A 20,366-nucleotide genomic window follows, 5' to 3' on the forward strand; every position below is an offset into this window, starting at 1 on the left:
AACTTACATCAGACTTGCCCACAAGAAAGCATTCAGCATTCATAATCAGCGAAAAATATGACGGTGAATTGTGACAATACCACCAAACGATTGGTGGAGTCGAAAGACAAAATGTTACCACCAAACTCTAACACTGCATCCTTATGGTGATATATGGGGACATTTCCCGGAAATCATTATTGCAGGTATTACATCACCCCGCCCGCCAGTAGCTTGTCAATTGTATTACCCGCTACGATTGGCAATCAAGGGTGTGCTCACACAGCAATGCTCGCATCGGCCTAGTTAAGACTGAATTATTCCGTCCGATACAATAGTACCAAATCGAGTTTGCCCATTACTTGTATATCAGAGCATCCCTCCCAGGTCCGACACCAATGTAGTGGACTGGAACACCAACGAGCTCTTCTATCCTCTCCACGTAACGGCGGGCAGCTTGGGGTAGTTCACTGTAACTTCGGACAGAAGAGATGTCACTGTCCCACCCAGGGAGCACCTCATAGTTGACCTGAAACACAAGACGAAGCATATGAGAGATGAACTGTGTCTATCCTCACATTTAAGTGTAAGTTGTTACCACCAAACTGGTAATGACATCAGTTTACAATACTACAGAACTAAAGCCAGTGCATTAGCAACTAAATCGCATCTTACAACCGGAGAAAGAACAACAGTTCTGAAATGCAGCATAATCATAAATTATGCAAAGGTACTGCTCAGAGATGTAAAAACACAATGAACAAACTATGACACTTACCTGTACTTGCTCCAGGGTGTCAAGATCCCCTGGGAAGGATTGTAGTTTCTCTCCATCCATTTTATTATAAGAAACACCCAGCTTAATTTCTGCTAACCCGGACAGAACATCAAGTTTTGTTAGATTTAGAGAGGAAAACCCATTGATGTCACAGCAGTATTTCAGTGCAACGATGTCAAGCCAGCCACAACGTCTTGGGCGACCTGTAGTCGTTCCAAATTCCATTCCAGCCTTCCTAAGAACATCACCTTCCTCTCCAAGTAGTTCAGTAGGGAAAGGGCCAGAGCCAACCCTTGTTGTGTAAGCTTTTACCTGCATGTAAAATAGTGAGTTAGACAAGCAATATATATCATAGATGAGGGCTGGATTACACTACTTTTGACTTACAACTCCAATCAGGTCGCCAATAACCCTAGGAGCAATCCCAAGGCCGGTGCAAATTCCACCAGCGGAAGGGCTAGAAGAAGTCACAAACGGATAAGTTCCAAAATCGATATCCAACATAGTTGCCTGACCACCTTCAACCAGAATTTTCTTCTTCTGTCGGATGGATTCATTCAACACATGAACAGTGTCAGCAATGAAGGGCTCCAAACGCTCTGCAAACCTCTTGTACTTCTCAACCTCTTCCTTGAGCATGCCTTTGCTGTACTTGAAGCCTTCAAACCTCGCAGCAGCATCTTCAAATAAAACATCAAGCTTATCCCCAAAAGTGTCCATGTGCCTTAGATCACAAACTCGCAGCCCATTTCGAGTGACCTTGCTGGAATAACAAGGTCCAATGCCTCTCTTAGTCGTTCCTATGAAGGAATTTGCAAGCTCAGCTTCCCTAAGTCCATCTACAGTCTGATGTAGATCAAAGAGCAAATGGGCCCGATCAGAAACTAGTATTCTCCCATCACAACTGACTCCATTGGATTGAAGACCATCAATTTCCCCAAAGAACCCTGGAACATGGATCACCGCTCCATTGCCAACAACACACAGTGTTCCTTCATGGAGAATACCGGATGGAACAAGATGAAGAGCAAATTTCTTGCCTTCAGAGTTGTAGATGGTGTGTCCAGCATTTGCTCCACCCTGTTAACAAAGTAGGAACTCAGATAAACAAGCTACTAAACATAAGAGAAGCGACCAACTGATAAGGATGTACTAATGCTACATCCCAAGAATTTTATTCATAAATAAACACAAAATGATAATTGCAGAAACAAAGTTTATCTTGACAATTCAGAAATCATTCATAAAAAAAATCGAGGAAAGGGGAATCTAAACTAATCTAAGGAATGACGCCATATTAAACTCACAAAAATGTAGACATTGCCTTTTAGGAGCAGCAGTAATAGTGGCTTATTATAAACAAACTGCGAGTTGAAAGATTACTAGCGATACACCACTAGTTCAGAAATTGAAAGAGTAAGCAAAACAACCTAAGTACCCCAGTGGCCTGGTGCAGATTAGGGTAAAACCTCAAGCCTAAGTGAGTTGAACAAATCAGATTGTTTACCAACCAAAACATATTGCACATAATATTACCAAATCACATGGAACAAAGTGGTCTCGTGCTTTACTGCTTTTATCGCCACACTACCGTCCACGACCAGATGTTGAAGCAATTCATTTCATTTAGCATCCACCGGACATGAAACTAACATCCATCTTTCATCCTACCAGATTCAGAAGGCCACAAATTTGACAGTTCACTATGTGTACCAGCATCAAATATACATAATTTTTTGTAATTACCAGCACAATGTTCCAGCCCGCATCCACAAAATGTAAAAAAGAAGAAGAAATATCATCATCTATGCAACCCATTAAACAAAATCGGGCTAAAAGATTTACAGTTTTACCCCCTTTGTACATGAGCTTCAGTAAGCATAATTTCCAACCAAAGCAATCCCAGAATTGACATCTTTGGGTTGGGGGTATTTTTTGTACAAGCTTCGGTACCAAAGCTCTACTAAGAAACACACCTCTTCCAAACAGGCCCTGGGAAGGCGAATTCTACACCAGATTACTCTAACATCCGGATCAGAAATCGATCCACCAAAACAACTATTACTATCCCATCCTACGAGCGTACCATATCAAAAAACTCGACTGGAATCCGCAGTGGTGCTACCAAGCAGCTTCAATCGACAATGATTGGTACAGGGAGCGCACGACAAAGACCAAGCCGCATCTCCTCACCTGGCAACGCGCGACGATGTCGAAGCGGGGGGCGAGCACGTCGACGAGCTTCCCCTTCCCCTCGTCGCCCCACTGCGACCCCAGCACGCCGGAGACCTGGCTCAGCGCGGAGACCCTGTCGGCGGCGGCGTCCGCCTCCACCGCGACCGCGGACGCGGCGGCGGGGGCGGGGGGCCGTCTCCTGGGCAGGCGCACCGTCGACGGCGCCGGGGCGGCCAGGGAGAAGGACCTCCCCCGCCCGGAGGCGGCGGCGGCGGCGGCGGGGTGGTTGAGGGTGGAGAGCGACATGGGGCGAGGGTTTTAGGATGCGGCGGTCAGTGGGGAGGGGCGCTGCTTTTCCGTTTAAGTATCCCGTTGGCACGTGTAATAAATGGTGGGGATATTTTTTTGAGGGGTAAAAAATGGTGGGGAATTGGATCCTCTTGTTTTTTCACAAGGGAATCGGATCCTCTTTGGCTCTTTGGCTGTCGACCAAAGAGAGATTTTACCGTAAGCAACTAAGCATCCTGGCCATCTGATATTTTTCTTACACATTTGGTTATTTCATAGAAGAGAAAAAGGAAATTTTACAACCATTGATGTCCTTCAGCGGCTACAATTTCACATGCTAACGATTTTCCTGTTCATTTGTTATACTATCTCGTGTTTTTATTTACACTTTATGGACATTTACATGTGTGATTCATTGTATAAGGTTAATTATTTACTGTGGATTTGCAGCTGTATGAGCGACATTATGCCTTGTTAATTAATTAACATGAATTTTGAGGTTATGTTGGTGATGCATCATATCTGTTTCTTTAATTGTCATGGCTTTTTGTGTTCTTCTGATCTTAATGTTTATATATTTACAAGATATGTTTTCAAATGTTATGTGCTTATAATTCTTGACAGACTATATGTCGGGGAGATGAACCCAGGCATGCAATGGAACCTTGGTCTTTTCAAATGTTATGTGCTTATAATTCTAGACAGACTATATGTCGGGGCCAGTGTCGCCCCTCAGTCCGGTTCACGCTTGGCCGAGTCCCTCAACCCGGCCGAACTCTTCAACACAATCAAGACAACAGCCCGGCCCTGCCGGCTAGCGCAAGCCGGCGGAACCAGGCACGTCAAGGCTTCCCCAACAAGCCAACTGCCCTGCGGCGTTTTCCTTCACCCGGCCACGGGTCAGCGCCCGTCCCATCCTGGTCGTACGATGGGACGAGTCTCCATTCAGAGATGAGCGAGGCAACAGTGCCCCACCAACTCCTCTGGCCAACAGAGGCATGGCAACAGTGCCCCACCTACCCTGATGACCGAGGGCGGTGTGGCTACAACGCTCTCGTCGTCACTGTTGACGACAGCAGACGGTGACCAGGCGGAGCGCCACTATAGCCGACTCGACCTGGCCACTCCGTGACGCCCGACAAGACGGAGAACAGTGCCGCCTAGCACATGGGGTCCTCGCCCAGGAAACCCGGCGAGCCCTGACACCTGGTGGGTCCTAGCACCGGCTTCCCGAACGATGACAACCCGGCCCCACGGCTTTGTAACTTTACCATTGTAACCCTGAGGGTTGACCTATGAAACCCCACAGAAGGCCTCCATGTACAGGGGCGAGACGATCAGTAGAACACACGCCCACACACACACACACAATCCAGGGAGAGGGAACAACCTAAGCCTTGGCCTGTCTTCCTTTTTCCACCGAACAGCTCTAGGAGCAACTATGTACCATATCATATAAACCAACCTCGGTAGGACTAGGGGTGTTATCTCTCCGGAGAGCCCCGAAACCTGGGTATGTCTTGCATCCCACGCTCGCTCATGCCGACCTCGCCTCTGGAGCTCATCGATGCCCTCAAGCTGCCTCCTCTCTTTAGCCATACTTTGGCATCTGCCGAGCGCCCACCACGACAGTTGGCGCCCATCATGGGGCAGCTCGAGGTCCCGGCCGGAGTCACGTTGCAGACGGGGCTCCCCTCCGATGCCGACGAGCCAGTCTCACTGGCGGACGACATCATCGACATGCTCGCCGCCTCCTTCACCACGCTGCGCATCTTTGATGCGCCCGCGGTCGACGAGTACCCCAGCGGGGTGCTTGACATCTCCGACCCCCCCATCTCCCTCGGCAACGGTGCTTCCGTCGGGGCAATGGATCTCTGTGTTTGGGTGGAGGTATTCGCCACCAACGCCACCGCCTCTTCTTCGTCCAGCACGGCGTGGAAGGCCGCCGAAGCGAGGGCCGCGGCGGATCGCGCCCGCGAGGCCGACCCGCTGAGCGCCACGATGCAGAGCCTCCGCATCCCCATCACCATCGATGTCGACGCCTCCAACGCCGCCGAAGCCCAGGCGCGGCTGGAGCAAGATCGCGAGCGCCTGCTGGATTTGTCTGAGACACTCGCGCCATGCAGCACCGTCTGGACTCCGCTCAGTGGGAGCGCGACACCGCCTACGGTTTCACGCCAAGCTGGGTCGCCGACATGCGGGCTTGGGGTGCCACCATCGGCCGTGCCCTTGGCGTAATCCCTTGTGTCTACGAGACCCCCATGAAGAACATGCGTGCCGCCAAGGCGGCCGCTTCGACCTGGACCAGCTCCAGGGCGAGGAACTAAAGGACTGCCTGAAGCGGGTGAACGACCTCCTCGACGCGGCTAACGCGCAGCAGGACCGCCTCAACCAGCTCAACAAGCCCGCGGGATCTGGCTCGCACCGCGCCGACGACCTCGAGGACCAGCAGAACATGGTGTCTTCGCTGCCGGTGAAGCCCATTCTGGACGCACCGGACCCGGCGCAACCGCGCTTCGGCAATCGCCGGTGGCTTGGCCGACGAGCCGGCTCCAGAAGATCGGCGCCAACACAACCCTACCTCGCGACCCGACCGTCGTCCGGCTTCGGCCGACCCGGCCACCCGTGATGCAGTCGCTAGCCGGCTGGGCCCACGCGCCATCGATGACAATGACGCTCACCACCGCCTCGACCAGCTCGCTCTCTCCTTGGAGCTGGAGGAGAACAACGCAGTTGGGCCGGCTTGTTTTGGCCCATGCATTCAGGATGAGCCTTTCCACAAAGGTTTCACGCTTCCACACCCCCAAGTACAACGGCACCGTCAAGCCGGAGGACTGGCTCATCGACTACACCACCTGTTGGGGAACACGGTAATTTCAAAAAAATCCTACGATCATGCAAGATCTATCTAGGTGATGCATAGCAACGAGAGGGGACAGTGTGTCCACGTACCCTCGTAGACCGAAAGCGGAAGCGTTTCAATAATGCGGTTGATGTAGTCGAACTTCTTCGCGATCTAACCAATCAAGTACCGAATGTACGGCACCTCCGCGTTCAGCACACGTTCAGCTCGATGACGTCCCTCATACTCTTGATCCAGTTGAGGCCGAGGGAGAGTTCCATCAGCATGACGGCATGGCGACGGTGATGATGAAGGCGCAGGGCTTCACCTAAGCACTACAACGATATGACCGAGTTGTGTAACTGTGGAGGGGGGCACCGCACACGGCTAAAACAATTGTCAACTTGTGTGTCTATGGGGTGCCCCATGGCCACGTATATAAAGAAGGGGAGGGAAGAGGTGGCCGGCCCAAGGAGGCGCACCAGATGTGGGGAATCCTACTAGGACTCCCCAGTCCAAGTAGGATTCTCCTCCTCTTTCCTATTCCTAGTAGGAGAAGGAGGGAAGGAAGAAGAGGGGAGAAGGAAGGAGGGGGGTGTCGCCCCCTCTTAGTCCAATTCGGACCAGCCCATGGGGGGGTGTGGCCACCCCTTGAGGCCCTTCTCTCCTTTCCCGTATGGCCCATTAAGGCCCATTACTTTCCCCGGTGAATTCCCGTAACTCTCCGGTACTCCGAAAAATATCCGAATCACTCGGAACCTTTCCGATGTCCGAATATAGCATTCCAAATTTCAAATATATTGATCTTTATGTCTCGACCATTTCAAGACTCCTCATCACGTACGTGATCTCATCCGGGACTCTGAACAAACTTCGGTCATCCAATCACATAACTCATAATACAAATCATCATCGAACGTTAAGCATGCGAGCCCTACGGGTTCGAGAACTATGTAGACATGACCGAGACACATCTCCGGTCAATAACCAATAGCGGAACCTAGATGCTCATATTGGCTCCTACATATTCTATGAAGATCTTTATCGGTCAAACCACATAACAACATACGTTGTTCCCTTTGTCATCGGTATGTTACTTGCCCGAGATTCTATCGTCGGTATCATCATACCTAATTCAATCTCGTTACTGGCAAGTCTCTTTACTCGTTCCGTAATACTTCATCCCGCAACTAACTCATTAGTCACAATGCTTGCAAGGCCTATAGTGGTGAGTATTACCGAGAGGGCCCAGAGATACCTCTCTGAAACACAGAGTGACAAATCCTAATCTCGATATATGCCAACCCAACAAACACCTTCGGAGACACCTGTAGAGCACCTTTATAATCACACATTCACGTTGTGACGTTTGGTAGCAGACAAAGTGTTCCTCCGGTATTCGGGAGTTGCATAATCTCATAGTCTGGGGAACTTGTATAAGTCATGAAGAAAGCAGTAACAATGAAACTGACACAATCATAATGCTAAGCTAATGGATGGGTCATGTCCATCACATCATTCTCCTAATGATGTGATCCCGTTCATCAAATGACAACACATGTCTATGACTAGGAAACATAACCATCTTTGATTAACGAGCTAGTCAAGTAGAGGCATACTAGGGACTATATGTTTTGTTTATGTATTCACACATGTACTAAGTTTCCGGTTAATACAATTCTAGCATGAATAATAAACATTTATCATGAAATAAGGAAATAAATAATAACTTTATTATTGCCTCTAGGGCATATTTCCTTCAATCTCCCACTTGCACTAGAGTCAAAAATCTAGTTCACATTGCCATGTGATTTAACATCAATAGTTCACATCTGTATACATCGCCATGTGACCAACAACCAAAGGGTTTACTAGAGTCAATAATCTAGTTCACATTGCTATGTGATTAGCACCCAAAGAGTACTAAGGTGTGATCATGTTTTGCTTGTGAGAGAATTTTAGTCAACGAGTCTGTCACATTCAGAGCCGTGTGTATTTTGCAAATATTCTATGTCTACAATGCTCTGCATAGAGCTACTCTAGCTAATTTCTCCCACTTTCAATACATATCCAGATTTAGACTTAGAGTCATCTGGATTAGTGTAAAAGTTTGCATCGACGTAACTCTTTACGACGAACTCTTTATCACCCCCATCACCAAGAAACATTTCCTTAGTCCTCACTAAGGATAATTTTTACTGTTGTCCAGTGATTTAATCTTAGATCACTATTGTACCCCCTTGCCAAACTCATAGCAAGGTACACAATAGGTCTGGTACACAGCACAACATACTTTATAGAACCTATGACTGTGGCATATGGAATGACTTTCACTCTCTTTCTACCTTCTGCCGTGGTCGGGCTTTGAGTCTTACTTAACTTTACACCTTGTTATACAGAGAAGAACTCCTTCTTTGATTGATCCATTTTCAACTCTTTCAAAAACTTGTCAAGGTATTTACTGAAGGAAATATGCCCTAGAGGCAATAATAAAGTTATTATTTATTTCCTCATATCATGATAAATGTTTATTATTCATGCTAGAATTGTATTAACTGGAAACAATGATACATGTGTGAATACATAGACAAACATATAGTCACTAGTATGCCTCTACTTGACTAGCTCGTTTATCAAAGATGGTTATGTTTCCTAGCCATGGACAAAAGAGTTGTCATTTGATTAACGGGATCACATCATTAGGAGAATGATGTGATTGACATGACCCATTCCGTTAGCCTAGCACTTGATCGTTTAGTATGTTGCTATTGCTTTCTTCATAACTTATACATGTTCCTGTAACTATGAGATTATGCAACTCCCGTTACCGGAGGAACACTTTGTGTGCTACCAAACGTCACAATGTAACTGGGTGATTATAAAGGTGCTCTACAGGTGTCTCCAAAGGTACATGTTGAGTTGGCATAATTCGAGATTAGGTTTTGTCACTCCGATTGTCGGAGAGGTATCTCTGGGCCCTCTCGGTAATACACATCACTTAAGCCTTGCAAGCATTGTAACTAATGAGCTAGTTATGAAATGATGTATTATGGAACGAGTAAAGAGACTTGCCGGTAACGAGATTGAACTAGGTATTGGATACCGACGATCGAATCTCGGGCAAGTAACATACTGATGACAAAGGGAACAACGTATGCGGTTTGACCGATAAAGATCTTCGTAGAATATGTAGGAACCAATATGGACATCCAGGTTCCGCTATTGGTTATTGACCGAGAATAGTTCTAGGTCATGTCTACATAGTTCTCGAACCCGTAGGGTCCGCACGCTTAACGTTACGATGATAGTTTTATTATGAGTTTATAAGTTTTGATGTACCAAAGTTTGTTCGGAGTCCCGGATGTGATCACGGACATGACGAGGAGTCTCGAAATGGTCAATACATAAAGATTGATATATTGGACGGATATATTTGGATACCGGAAAGGTTCCGGATGAGATTGGGATTATACCGGAGCTCCGGGAGGTTACGGGAACCCCCCGGTAAGTATATGGGCCTTATTGGGCCTTAGTGGAAAGGAGGGAGAAGGGGCAAAGGAGGGGCGCCCCCCCCCAAGCCCAATCCAAATTGGGAGGGGGGCCGGCCCCCCTTTCCTTCTTCCCTCCCCTCTCTTCCTTCCCTCTCCTACTCCTAATAGGAAAGGGGGGGCCAAACCTACTTGGAGTAGGATTGCCCCCCCTAGGGCGCGCCTCCCCCTTGGCCGGCCCCCTCCTCCTCTCCCCCTTTATATACGGGGGAGGGGGGCACCCCTAGAACACACAAGTTGATCTACGGATCGTTCCTTAGCCGTGTGCGGTGCCCCCCTCCACCATATTCCACCTCGGTCATATCGTCGCGGAGTTTAGGCAAAGCCCTGCGCCGGAAGAACATCATCATCGTCACCACGCCGTCGTGCTGACGGAACTCATCCCCGACGCTTTGCTGGATTGGAGCCCGGGGAACGTCATTCAGCTAAACGTGTGCTGAACACGGAGGTGCCGTACGTTCGGTACTTGGATCGGTCGGATCGTGAAGACGTACGACTACATCAACCGCGTTGTCATAACGCTTCCGCTTACGGTCTACGAGGGTACGTGGACAACACTCTCCCCTCTCGTTGCTATACCATCACCATGATCTTGCGTGTGCGTAGGAAATTTTTGAAATTACTACGTTCCCCAACAGTGGCATCCGAGCCTAGGTTTTATGCGTTGATGTTATATGCACGAGTAGAACACAAGTGAGTTGTGGGCGATACAAGTCATACTGCTTACCAGCATGTCATACTTTGGTTCAGCGGTATTGTTGGATGAAGCGGCCCGGACCGACATTACGCATACGCTTACGTGAGACTGGTTTTACCGCCGTGCTTTGCACACAGGTGACTAGCGGGTGTCTGTTTCTCCAACTTTAGTTGAACCGAGTGTGGCTACGCCCGGTCCTTGCGAAGGTTAAAACAGCACTAACTTGACAAACTATCGTTGTGGTTTTGATGCGTAGATCAGAACGGTTCTTGCTCAGCCCATAGCAGCCACGTAAAACTTGCAACAACAAAGTAGAGGACGTCTAACTTGTTTTTGCAGGGCATGTTGTGATGTGATATGGTCAAGACGTGATGCTATATTTTATTGTATGAGATGATCATGTTTTGTAACCGAAGTTATCGGCAACTGGCAGGAGCCATATGGTTGTCGCTTTATTGTATGAAATGCAAACGCCCTGTAATTGCTTTACTTTATCACTAAGCGGTAGCGATAGTCGTAGAAGCAATAGATGGCGTAAACGACAACGATGCTACGATGGAGATCAAGATGTCGCGCCGGTGACGATGGTGATCACGATGGTGCTTCGGAGATGGAGATCACAAACACAAGATGATGATGGCCATATCATATCACTTATATTGATTGCATGTGATGTTTATCCTTTATGCATCTTATCTTGCTTTGATTGACGGTAGCATTTTAAGATGATCTCTCACTAATTATCAAGAAGTGTTCTCCCTGAGTATGCACCGTTGCGAAAGTTCTTCGTGCTGAGACACCACATGATGATCGGGTATGATAGGCACGTTCAAATACAACGGGTGCAAAACAGTTGCACACGCGGAATACTCAGGTTAAACTTGACGAGCGTAGCATATACAGATATGGCCTCGGAACACGGAGACCGAAAGGTCGAGCGTGAATCATATAGTAGATATGATCAACATAGTGATGTTCACCATTGAAAACTACTCCATCTCACGTGATGATCGGACATGGTTTAGTTGATTTGGATCACGTAATCACTTAGATGACTAGAGAGATGTCTGTCTAAGTGGGAGTTCTTAAGTAATATGATTAATTGAACTTAAATTTATCATGAACTTAGTACCTGATAGTATTTTGCTTGTCTATGTTTGTTGTAGATAGATGGCTCGTGCTGTTGTTCCGTTGAATTTTAATGCGTTCCTTGAGAAAGCAAAGTTGAAAGATGATGGTAGCAATTACACGGACTGGGTCCGTAACCTGAGGATTATCCTCATTGCTGCACAGAAGAATTACGTCCTGGAAGCACCGCTGGGTGCCAGGCCTGCTGCTGATGCAACTGACGACGTTAAGAACGTCTGGCAGAGCAAAGCTGATGACTACTCGATAGTTCAGTGTGCCATGCTTTACGGCTTAGAACCGGGTCTTCAACGACGTTTTGAACGTCATGGAGCATATGAGATGTTCCAGGAGTTGAAGTTAATATTTCAAGCAAATGCCCGGATTGAGAGATATGAAGTCTCCAATAAGTTCTATAGCTGCAAGATGGAGGAGAATAGTTCTGTCAGTGAACACATACTCAAAATGTCTGGGTATAATAATCACTTGATTCAACTGGGAGTTAATCTTCCTGATGATAGTGTCATTGACAGAATTCTTCAATCACTGCCACCAAGCTACAAGAGCTTCGTGATGAACTATAATATGCAAGGGATGGACAAGACTATTCCCGAGCTCTTCGCAATGCTAAAAGCCGCGGAGGTAGAAATCAAGAAGGAGCATCAAGTGTTGATGGTTAACAAGACCACCAGTTTCAAGAAAAAGGGCAAAGGGAAGAAGAAGGGGAACTTCAAGAAGAACAGCAAACAAGTTGCTGCTCAAGAGAAGAAACCCAAGTCTGGACCTAAGCCTGAGACTGAGTGCTTCTACTGCAAGCAGACTGGACACTGGAAGCGGAACTGCCCCAAGTATTTGGCGGATAAGAAGGATGGCAAAGTGAACAAAGGTATATGTGATATACATGTTATTGATGTGTACCTTACTAATGCTCGCAGTAGTACCTGGGTATTTGATACTGGTTCTGTTGCTAATATTTGCAACTCGAAACAGGGACTACGGATTAAGCGAAGATTAGCTAAGGACGAGGTGACGATGCGCGTGGGAAATGGTTCCAAAGTCGATGTGATCGCGGTCGGCACGCTACCTCTACATCTACCATCGGGATTAGTTTTAGACCTAAATAATTGTTATTTGGTGCCAGCGTTGAGCATGAACATTATATCTGGATCTTGTTTGATGCGAGACGGTTATTCATTTAAATCAGAGAATAATGGTTGTTCTATTTATATGAGTAATATCTTTTATGGTCATGCACCCTTGAAGAGTGGTCTATTTTTATTGAATCTCGATAGTAGTGATACACATATTCATAGTGTTGAAACCAAAAGATGCAGAGTTGATAATGATAGTGCAACTTATTTGTGGCACTGCCGTTTAGGTCATATCGGTATAAAGCGCATGAAGAAACTCCATACTGATGGGCTTTTGGAATCACTTGATTATGAATCACTTGGTACTTGCGAACCGTGCCTCATGGGCAAGATGACTAAAACGCCGTTCTCCGGAACTATGGAGCGAGCAACTGATTTGTTGGAAATCATACATACTGATGTTTGTGGTCCAATGAATGTTGAAGCTCGCGGCGGGTATCGTTATTTTCTCACCTTCACAGATGATTTGAGCAGATATGGGTATATCTACTTAATGAAACACAAGTCTGAAACATTTGAAAAGTTCAAAGAATTTCAGAGTGAAGTGGAAAATCATCGTAACAAGAAAATAAAGTTTCTACGATCTGATCGTGGAGGAGAATATTTGAGTTACGAGTTTGGTTTACATTTAAAACAATGCGGAATAGTTTCGCAACTCACGCCACCCGGAACACCACAACGTAATGGTGTGTCCGAACGTCGTAATCGTACTTTACTAGATATGGTGCGATCTATGATGTCTCTTACTGATTTACCGCTATCGTTCTGGGGTTATGCTTTAGAGACGGCCGCATTCACGTTGAATAGGGCACCATCAAAATCCGTTGAGACGACGCCTTATGAACTGTGGTTTGGCAAGAAACCAAAGTTGTCGTTTCTTAAAGTTTGGGGCTGCGATGCTTATGTGAAGAAACTTCAACCAGATAAGCTCGAACCTAAATCGGAGAAATGTGTCTTCATAGGATACCCAAAAGAAACTATTGGGTACACCTTCTATCACAGATCTGAGGGCAAGATTTTCGTTGCTAAAATCGGATCCTTTCTAGAGAAGGAGTTTCTCTCGAAAGAAGTGAGTGGGAGGAAAGTAGAACTTGATGAGGTAACTGTACCTACTCCCTTATTGGAAGGTAGTTCATCACAAGAACCGGTTCCTGTGACAACTACACCAATTGGTGAGGAAACTAATGATATTGATCATGAAACTTCAGATCAAGTTTCTACTGAACCTCGTAGGTCTACCAGAGTAAGATCCGCACCAGAGTGGTACGGTAATCCTATTCTGGAAGTCATGTTACTTGACCATGATGAACCTACGAACTATGAGGAAGCGATGATGAGCCCAGATTCCGCAAAATGGCTAGAGGCCATGAAATCTGAGATGGGATCCATGTATGAGAACAAAGTATGGACTTTGGTTGACTTGCCCGATGATCGGCAAGCCATTGAGAATAAATGGATCTTTAAGAAGAAGACTGACGCTGACGGTAATGTAACTGTCTATAAAGCTCGACTTGTTGCGAAAGGTTTTCGACAAGTTCAAGGGGTTGACTACGATGAGACCTTCTCACCAGTAGCGATGCTTAAGTCTGTCCGAATCATGTTAGCAATTGCCGCATTTTATGATTATGAAATATGGCAAATGGATGTCAAAACTGCATTCCTGAATGGATTTCTGGAAGAAGAGTTGTATATGATGCAACCGGAAGGTTTTGTCGATCCTAAGGGAGCTAACAAAGTGTGCAAGCTCCAGCGATCAATCTATGGTCTGGTGCAAGCCTCTCGGAGTTGGAATAAACGCTTTGATAGTGTGATCAAAGCATATGGTTTTATACAGACTTTTGGAGAAGCCTGTATTTACAAGAAAGTGAGTGGGAGCTCTGTAGCATTTCTAATATTATATGTGGACGACATATTGTTGATTGGAAATGATATAGAATTTCTGGATAGCATAAAAGGATACTTGAATAAAAGTTTTTCAATGAAAGACCTCGGTGAAGCTGCTTACATATTGGGCATCAAGATCTATAGAGATAGATCAAGACGCTTGATTGGACTTTCACAATGCACGTACCTTGATAAAGTGTTGAAAAGGTTCAATATGGATCAGGCAAAGAAAGGGTTCTTGCCTGTATTACAAGGTATAAAATTGAGTCAGACTCAATGCCCGACCACTGCAAAAGATAGAGAGAAAATGAAGGGAGTTCCCTATGCTTCAGCCATAGGCTCTATCATGTATGCAATGCTGTGTACCAGACCTGATGTGTGCCTTGCTATTAGTTTGGCAGGGAGGTACCAAAGTAATCCAGGAGTGGATCACTGGACAGCGGTCAAGAACATCCTGAAATACCTGAAAAGGACTAAGGATATGTTTCTCGTATATGGAGGTGACAAAGAGCTAGTCGTAAATGGTTACGTCGATGCAAGCTTTGACACTGATCCGGACGATTCTAAATCGCAAACCGGATACGTATTTTTATTAAACGGTGGAGCTGTAAGTTGGTGCAGTTCTAAACAAAGCGTCGTGGCGGGATCTACATGTGAAGCGGAGTACATAGCTGCTTCGGAAGCAGCAAATGAAGGAGTCTGGATGAAGGAGTTCATTACCGATCTAGGTGTTATACCTAGTGCATCGGGACCAATGAAGATCTTCTGTGACAATACTGGTGCAATTGCCTTGGCAAAGGAATCCAGATTTCACAAGAGGACCAAGCACATCAAGAGACGCTTCAATTCCATCCGGGACCAAGTCCAAGTGGGAGACATAGAGATTTGCAAGATACATACGGATCTGAATGTTGCAGACCCGTTGACTAAGCCTCTCTCACGAGCAAAACATGATCAGCACCAAGACTCCATGGGTGTTAGAATCATTACTATGTAATCTAGATTATTGACTCTAGTGCAAGTGGGAGACTGAAGGAAATATGCCCTAGAGGCAATAATAAAGTTATTATTTATTTCCTCATATCATGATAAATGTTTATTATTCATGCTAGAATTGTCTTAACTGGAAACAATGATACATGTGTGAATACATAGACAAACATATAGTCACTAGTATGCCTCTACTTGACTAGCTCGTTTATCAAAGATGGTTATGTTTCCTAGCCATGGACAAAAGAGTTGTCATTTGATTAACGGGATCACATCATTAGGAGAATGATGTGATTGACATGACCCATTCCGTTAGCCTAGCACTTGATCGTTTAGTATGTTGCTATTGCTTTCTTCATAACTTATACATGTTCCTGTAACTATGAGATTATGCAACTCCCGTTTACCGGAGGAACACTTTGTGTGCTGCCAAACGTCACAACGTAACTGGGTCATTATAAAGGTGCTCTACAGGTGTCTCCAAAGGTACATGTTGAGTTGGCATAATTCGAGATTAGGTTTTGTCACTTCGATTGTCGGAGAGGTATCTCTAGGCCCTCTCGGTAATACACATCACTTAAGCCTTGCAAGCATTGTAACTAATGAGCTAGTTATGAAATGATGTATTACGGAACGAGTAAAGAGACTTGCCGGTAACGAGATTGAACTAGGTATTGGATACCGACGATCGAATCTCGGGCAAGTAACATACCGATGACAAAGGGAACAACGTATGCGGTTTGACCGATAAAGATCTTCATACAATATGTAGGAACCAATATGGACATCCAGGTTCCGCTATTGGTTATTGACCGAGAATAGTTCTAGGTCATGTCTACATAGTTCTCGAACCCGTAGGGTCCGCACGCTTAACTTTACGATGATAGTTTTATTATGAGTTTATAAGTTTTGATGTACCGAAGTTTGTTCGGAGTCCCGGATGTGACCACGGACATGACGAGGAGTCTCTAAATGGTCGAGACATAAAGATTGATATATTGGACAAATATATTTGGATACCAGAAAGGTTCCGGATGAGATTGGGATTATACCGGAGCTCTGGGAGGTTACCGGAACCCCCCGGTAAGTATATGGGCCTTATTGGGCCTTAGTGGAAAGGAGGGAGAAGGGGCAAAGGAGGGGGCGCCCCCCCAAGCCCAATCCGAATTGGGAGGGGGATCGGCCCCCCCTTTCCTTCTTCCCTCCCCTCTCTTCCTTCCCTCTCCTACTCCTAATAGGAAAGGGGGGGCCAAACCTACTTGGAGTAGGATTGCCCCCCCTAAGGCGCGCCTCCCCCCTTGGCCGGCCCCCTCCTCCTCTTCCCCTTTATATACGGGGGAGGGGGGCACCCCTAGGACACACAAGTTGATCTACGGATCGTTCCTTAGCCGTGTGCGGTGCCCCCCTCCACCATATTCCACCTCGGTCGTATCGTTGCGGAGTTTAGGCGAAGCCCTGCGCCGGAAGAACATCATCATCATCACCATGCCGTCGTGCTGACGGAACTCATCCCCAACGCTTTGCTGGATTGGAGCCCGGGGAACGTCATCGAGCTGAACGTGTGCTGAACACGGAGGTGCCATACGTTCGGTACTTGGATCGGTCGGATCGTGAAGACGTACGACTACATCAACCGCGTTGTCATAACGCTTCCGCTTATGGTCTACGAGGGTACGTGGACAACACTCTCCCCTCTCGTTGCTATACTGTCACCATGATCTTGCGTGTGCGTAGGAAATTTTTTGAAATTACTATGTTCCCCAACATTTACTTATTGAAAAAACTTAGCAAGCGTCTTGATCTATCTCTATAGATCTTGATGCCCAATATGTAAGCAGCTTCACCGAGTTCTTCCATTGAAAAACTCTTATTCAAGTGTCCCTTTATGCTATCCAGAAATTCTATATCATTTCCAATCAACAATATGTCATCCACATATAATATTAGAAATGCTACAGAGCTCCCACTCACCTTTTGTAAATACAGACTTCTCCAAAAGTCTGTATAAAACCATATGCTTTGATCACACTATCAAAGCGTGTATTCCAGCTCCGAGAGGCTTCCACCAGTCCATAAATGGATCGCTGAAGCTTGCACACTTTATTAGCACCCTTTGGATCGACAAAACCTTCTGGTTGCATCATATACAACTCTTCTTCCAGAAATCCATTCAGGAATGCAGTTTTGACATCCATCTACCAAATTTCATAATCATAAAATGCAGAATTGCTAACATGATTCGGGCAGACTTAAGCATCGCTACGGGTGAGAAAGTCTCATCATAGTCAACTCCTTGACCTTGTCGAAAACCTTTTGCGACAAGTCGAGCTATGTGGATAGTAACACTACTATCAGCGTCTGCCTTCCTCTTGAAGATCCATTTATTCTTAATGGCTTGCCGATCATCGGGCAAGTCCACCAAAGTCCACACTTTGTCCTCATACATGGATCCCATCTCAGATTTCATGGCCTCAAGCCATTTCGCGGAATTTGGGCTCATCATCGCTTCCTCATAGTTCGAAGGTTCATCATGTTCAAGTAACATGACTTCCAGAATAGGATTACCGTACCACTCTGGTGCGGATCGTACTCTGGTTGACCTACAAGGTTTGGTAGTAACTTGATCTGAAGTTTTATGATCATCATCATTAGCTTCCTCACTAATTGGTATAGGAATCAGTGGAACTGATTTTCGTGATGACCTATTTTCCAATTCGGGAGAAGGTACAATTACCTCATCAAGTTCTAGTTTCCTCCCACTCACTTCTTTTGAGAGAAACTCCTTCTCTAGAAAGGATCCATTCTTAGCATCGATCTTGCCTTCGGATCTATGATAGAAGGTGTACACAACAGTTTCCTTTGGGTATCCTATGAAGACGCATTTCTCCAATTTGGGTTCGAGCTTATCAGGTTGAAGTTTTTCACATAAGCATCACAGCCCCAAACTTTAAGAAATGACAACTTTGGTTTCTTGCCAAACCATAGTTCATAAGGTGTCGTCTCAACGGATTTTTGATGGTGCCCTGTTTGAAGTGAATGCAGTTGTCTCTAATGCATAACCCAAAAACGATAGTGGTAAATCGGTAAGAGACATCATAGATCGCACCACATCTAACAAAGTGTGGTTATGACGTTCGGACACACCATTACGCGGTGGTGTTCCAGGTGGCGTGAGCTGTGAAACTATTCCACATTGTTTTAAATGAAGGCCAAACTCGTAACTCAAATAGTCTCCTCCACGATCAGATCGTAGAAACTTTATTTTCTTGTTACGATGATTCTCCACTTCACTCTGAAATTCTTTGAACTTTTCAATTTTTTCAGACTTGTGTTTCATTAAGTAGATATACCCATATCTGCTCAAATCATCTGTGAAGGTAAGAAGATAACGATACCCGCCACGAGCATCAACACTCATTGGACCGCATACATCGGTATGTATTATTTCCAATAAGTTACTAGCTTGTTCCATTGTTCCGAAGAACGGAGTTTTAGTCATCTTGCCCATAAGGCACGGTTTGCAAGCATCAAATGATTCATAATCAAGTGATTCCAAAAGTCCATCTTTATGGAGTTTCTTTATGCGCTTTAAACTGATATTACCCAAACAGCAGTACCACAAATAAGTTGCACTATCATTATCAACTTTGCATCTTTTGGCATCGATACTATAAATATGTGTATAACCACGATCAAGATTGAATAAACCATCAACATTGGGTGTATGACCATAGAAGGTTTTATTCATATAAACAGAATAACAATTATTCTCTGTCTTAAATGAATAATCGTATTGCAATTAACATGATCTAATCATATTCATGCTCAACGCAAACACCAAATAATGTTTATTTAGGTTCAACACTAATCCCGAAAGTATAGGGAGTACTCGATGATGATCATATTGATACGTCCATTTTGCATCATGCTTTTATATCAATATTTATTGCATCATGGGTTGTTATTACACATTATGTCACAATACTTATGGCTATTCTCTCTTATTTTACAAGGTTTATCATGAAGAGGGAGAATGCCGGCAGCTGGGATTCTGGCTGGAAAAGGAGCAAATATTGGAGACCTATTCTGCACAGCTCCAAAAGTCCTGAAACTCCACGAAAGTCATTTTTGGAGTTAGTAATAATTATTGAGCGGAAGAAGTACACGAGGGGGCCCACACCCTGGCCATGAGGGTGGGGGGCGCGCCCCCTGCCTCCCCCCTGGTGGTCCTCTGGTGCCCATCTTCTGGTATATGAAGTCTTCTACCCTGGAAAAAATCATAAGCAAGCTTACGGGACGAAACTCCGCCGCCACAAGGTGGAACCTTGGCGGAACCAATCTAGGGCTCCGGTGGAGCTGTTGTGCCGGGGAAGCTTCCCTCTGGGAGGGGGAAATCATCACCATCATCATCACCAACGATCCTCTCATCGGGAGGGGGTCAATCTCCATCAACATCTTCACCAGCACCATCTCCTCTGAAACCCTAGTTCATCTCTTGTATCCAATCTTGTATCCAAAACCACAAATTGGTACCTGTGGGTTGCTAGTAGTGTTGATTACTCCTTGTAGTTGCTGCTAATTGGTTTACTTGGTGGAAGATCATATGTTCAAATCTTTAATGCATATTAATACCCCTCTGATTATGAACATGATATGCTTTGTGAGTAGTTACGTTTGTTCCTGAGGACATTGGTGAAGTCTTGCTATTAGTAGTCATGTGAATTTGGTATTCGTTCGATATTTTGATGAGATGTATGTTGTCTCTCCTCTAGTGGTGTTATGTGAACGTCGACTACATGAAACTTCACCATTGTTTGGGCCTAGAGGAAGGCATTGGGAAGTAATAAGTAGATGATGGGTTGCCAGAGTGACAGAAGCTTAACCCTAGTTTATGCGTTGCTTCGTAAGG

The 20,366-nt window shown here is 45.6% G+C and overlaps 1 protein-coding gene across 1 annotated transcript; it reads right to left on the bottom strand.

Moving 5' to 3' along the window:
- Positions 1 to 14: 14 nt before the first annotated feature.
- Positions 15 to 3,277, bottom strand: LOC123093331 (adenylosuccinate synthetase, chloroplastic-like). Its single transcript, XM_044515267.1, has 4 exons — positions 2,951 to 3,277; positions 1,145 to 1,837; positions 758 to 1,069; positions 15 to 508 (listed from the first exon to the last, which is right to left on the bottom strand). The coding sequence occupies exons 1-4, from the start codon at positions 3,236 to 3,238 to the stop codon at positions 338 to 340; spliced, it is 1,464 nt and encodes a 487-aa protein (XP_044371202.1). The 5' UTR covers positions 3,239 to 3,277; the 3' UTR covers positions 15 to 337.
- Between the last annotated feature and the right edge of the window lie 17,089 nt (positions 3,278 to 20,366).

This window comes from Triticum aestivum, chromosome 4B, assembly GCF_018294505.1.
Source record: "Triticum aestivum cultivar Chinese Spring chromosome 4B, IWGSC CS RefSeq v2.1, whole genome shotgun sequence".
Lineage (NCBI taxonomy): Eukaryota > Viridiplantae > Streptophyta > Magnoliopsida > Poales > Poaceae > Triticum > Triticum aestivum.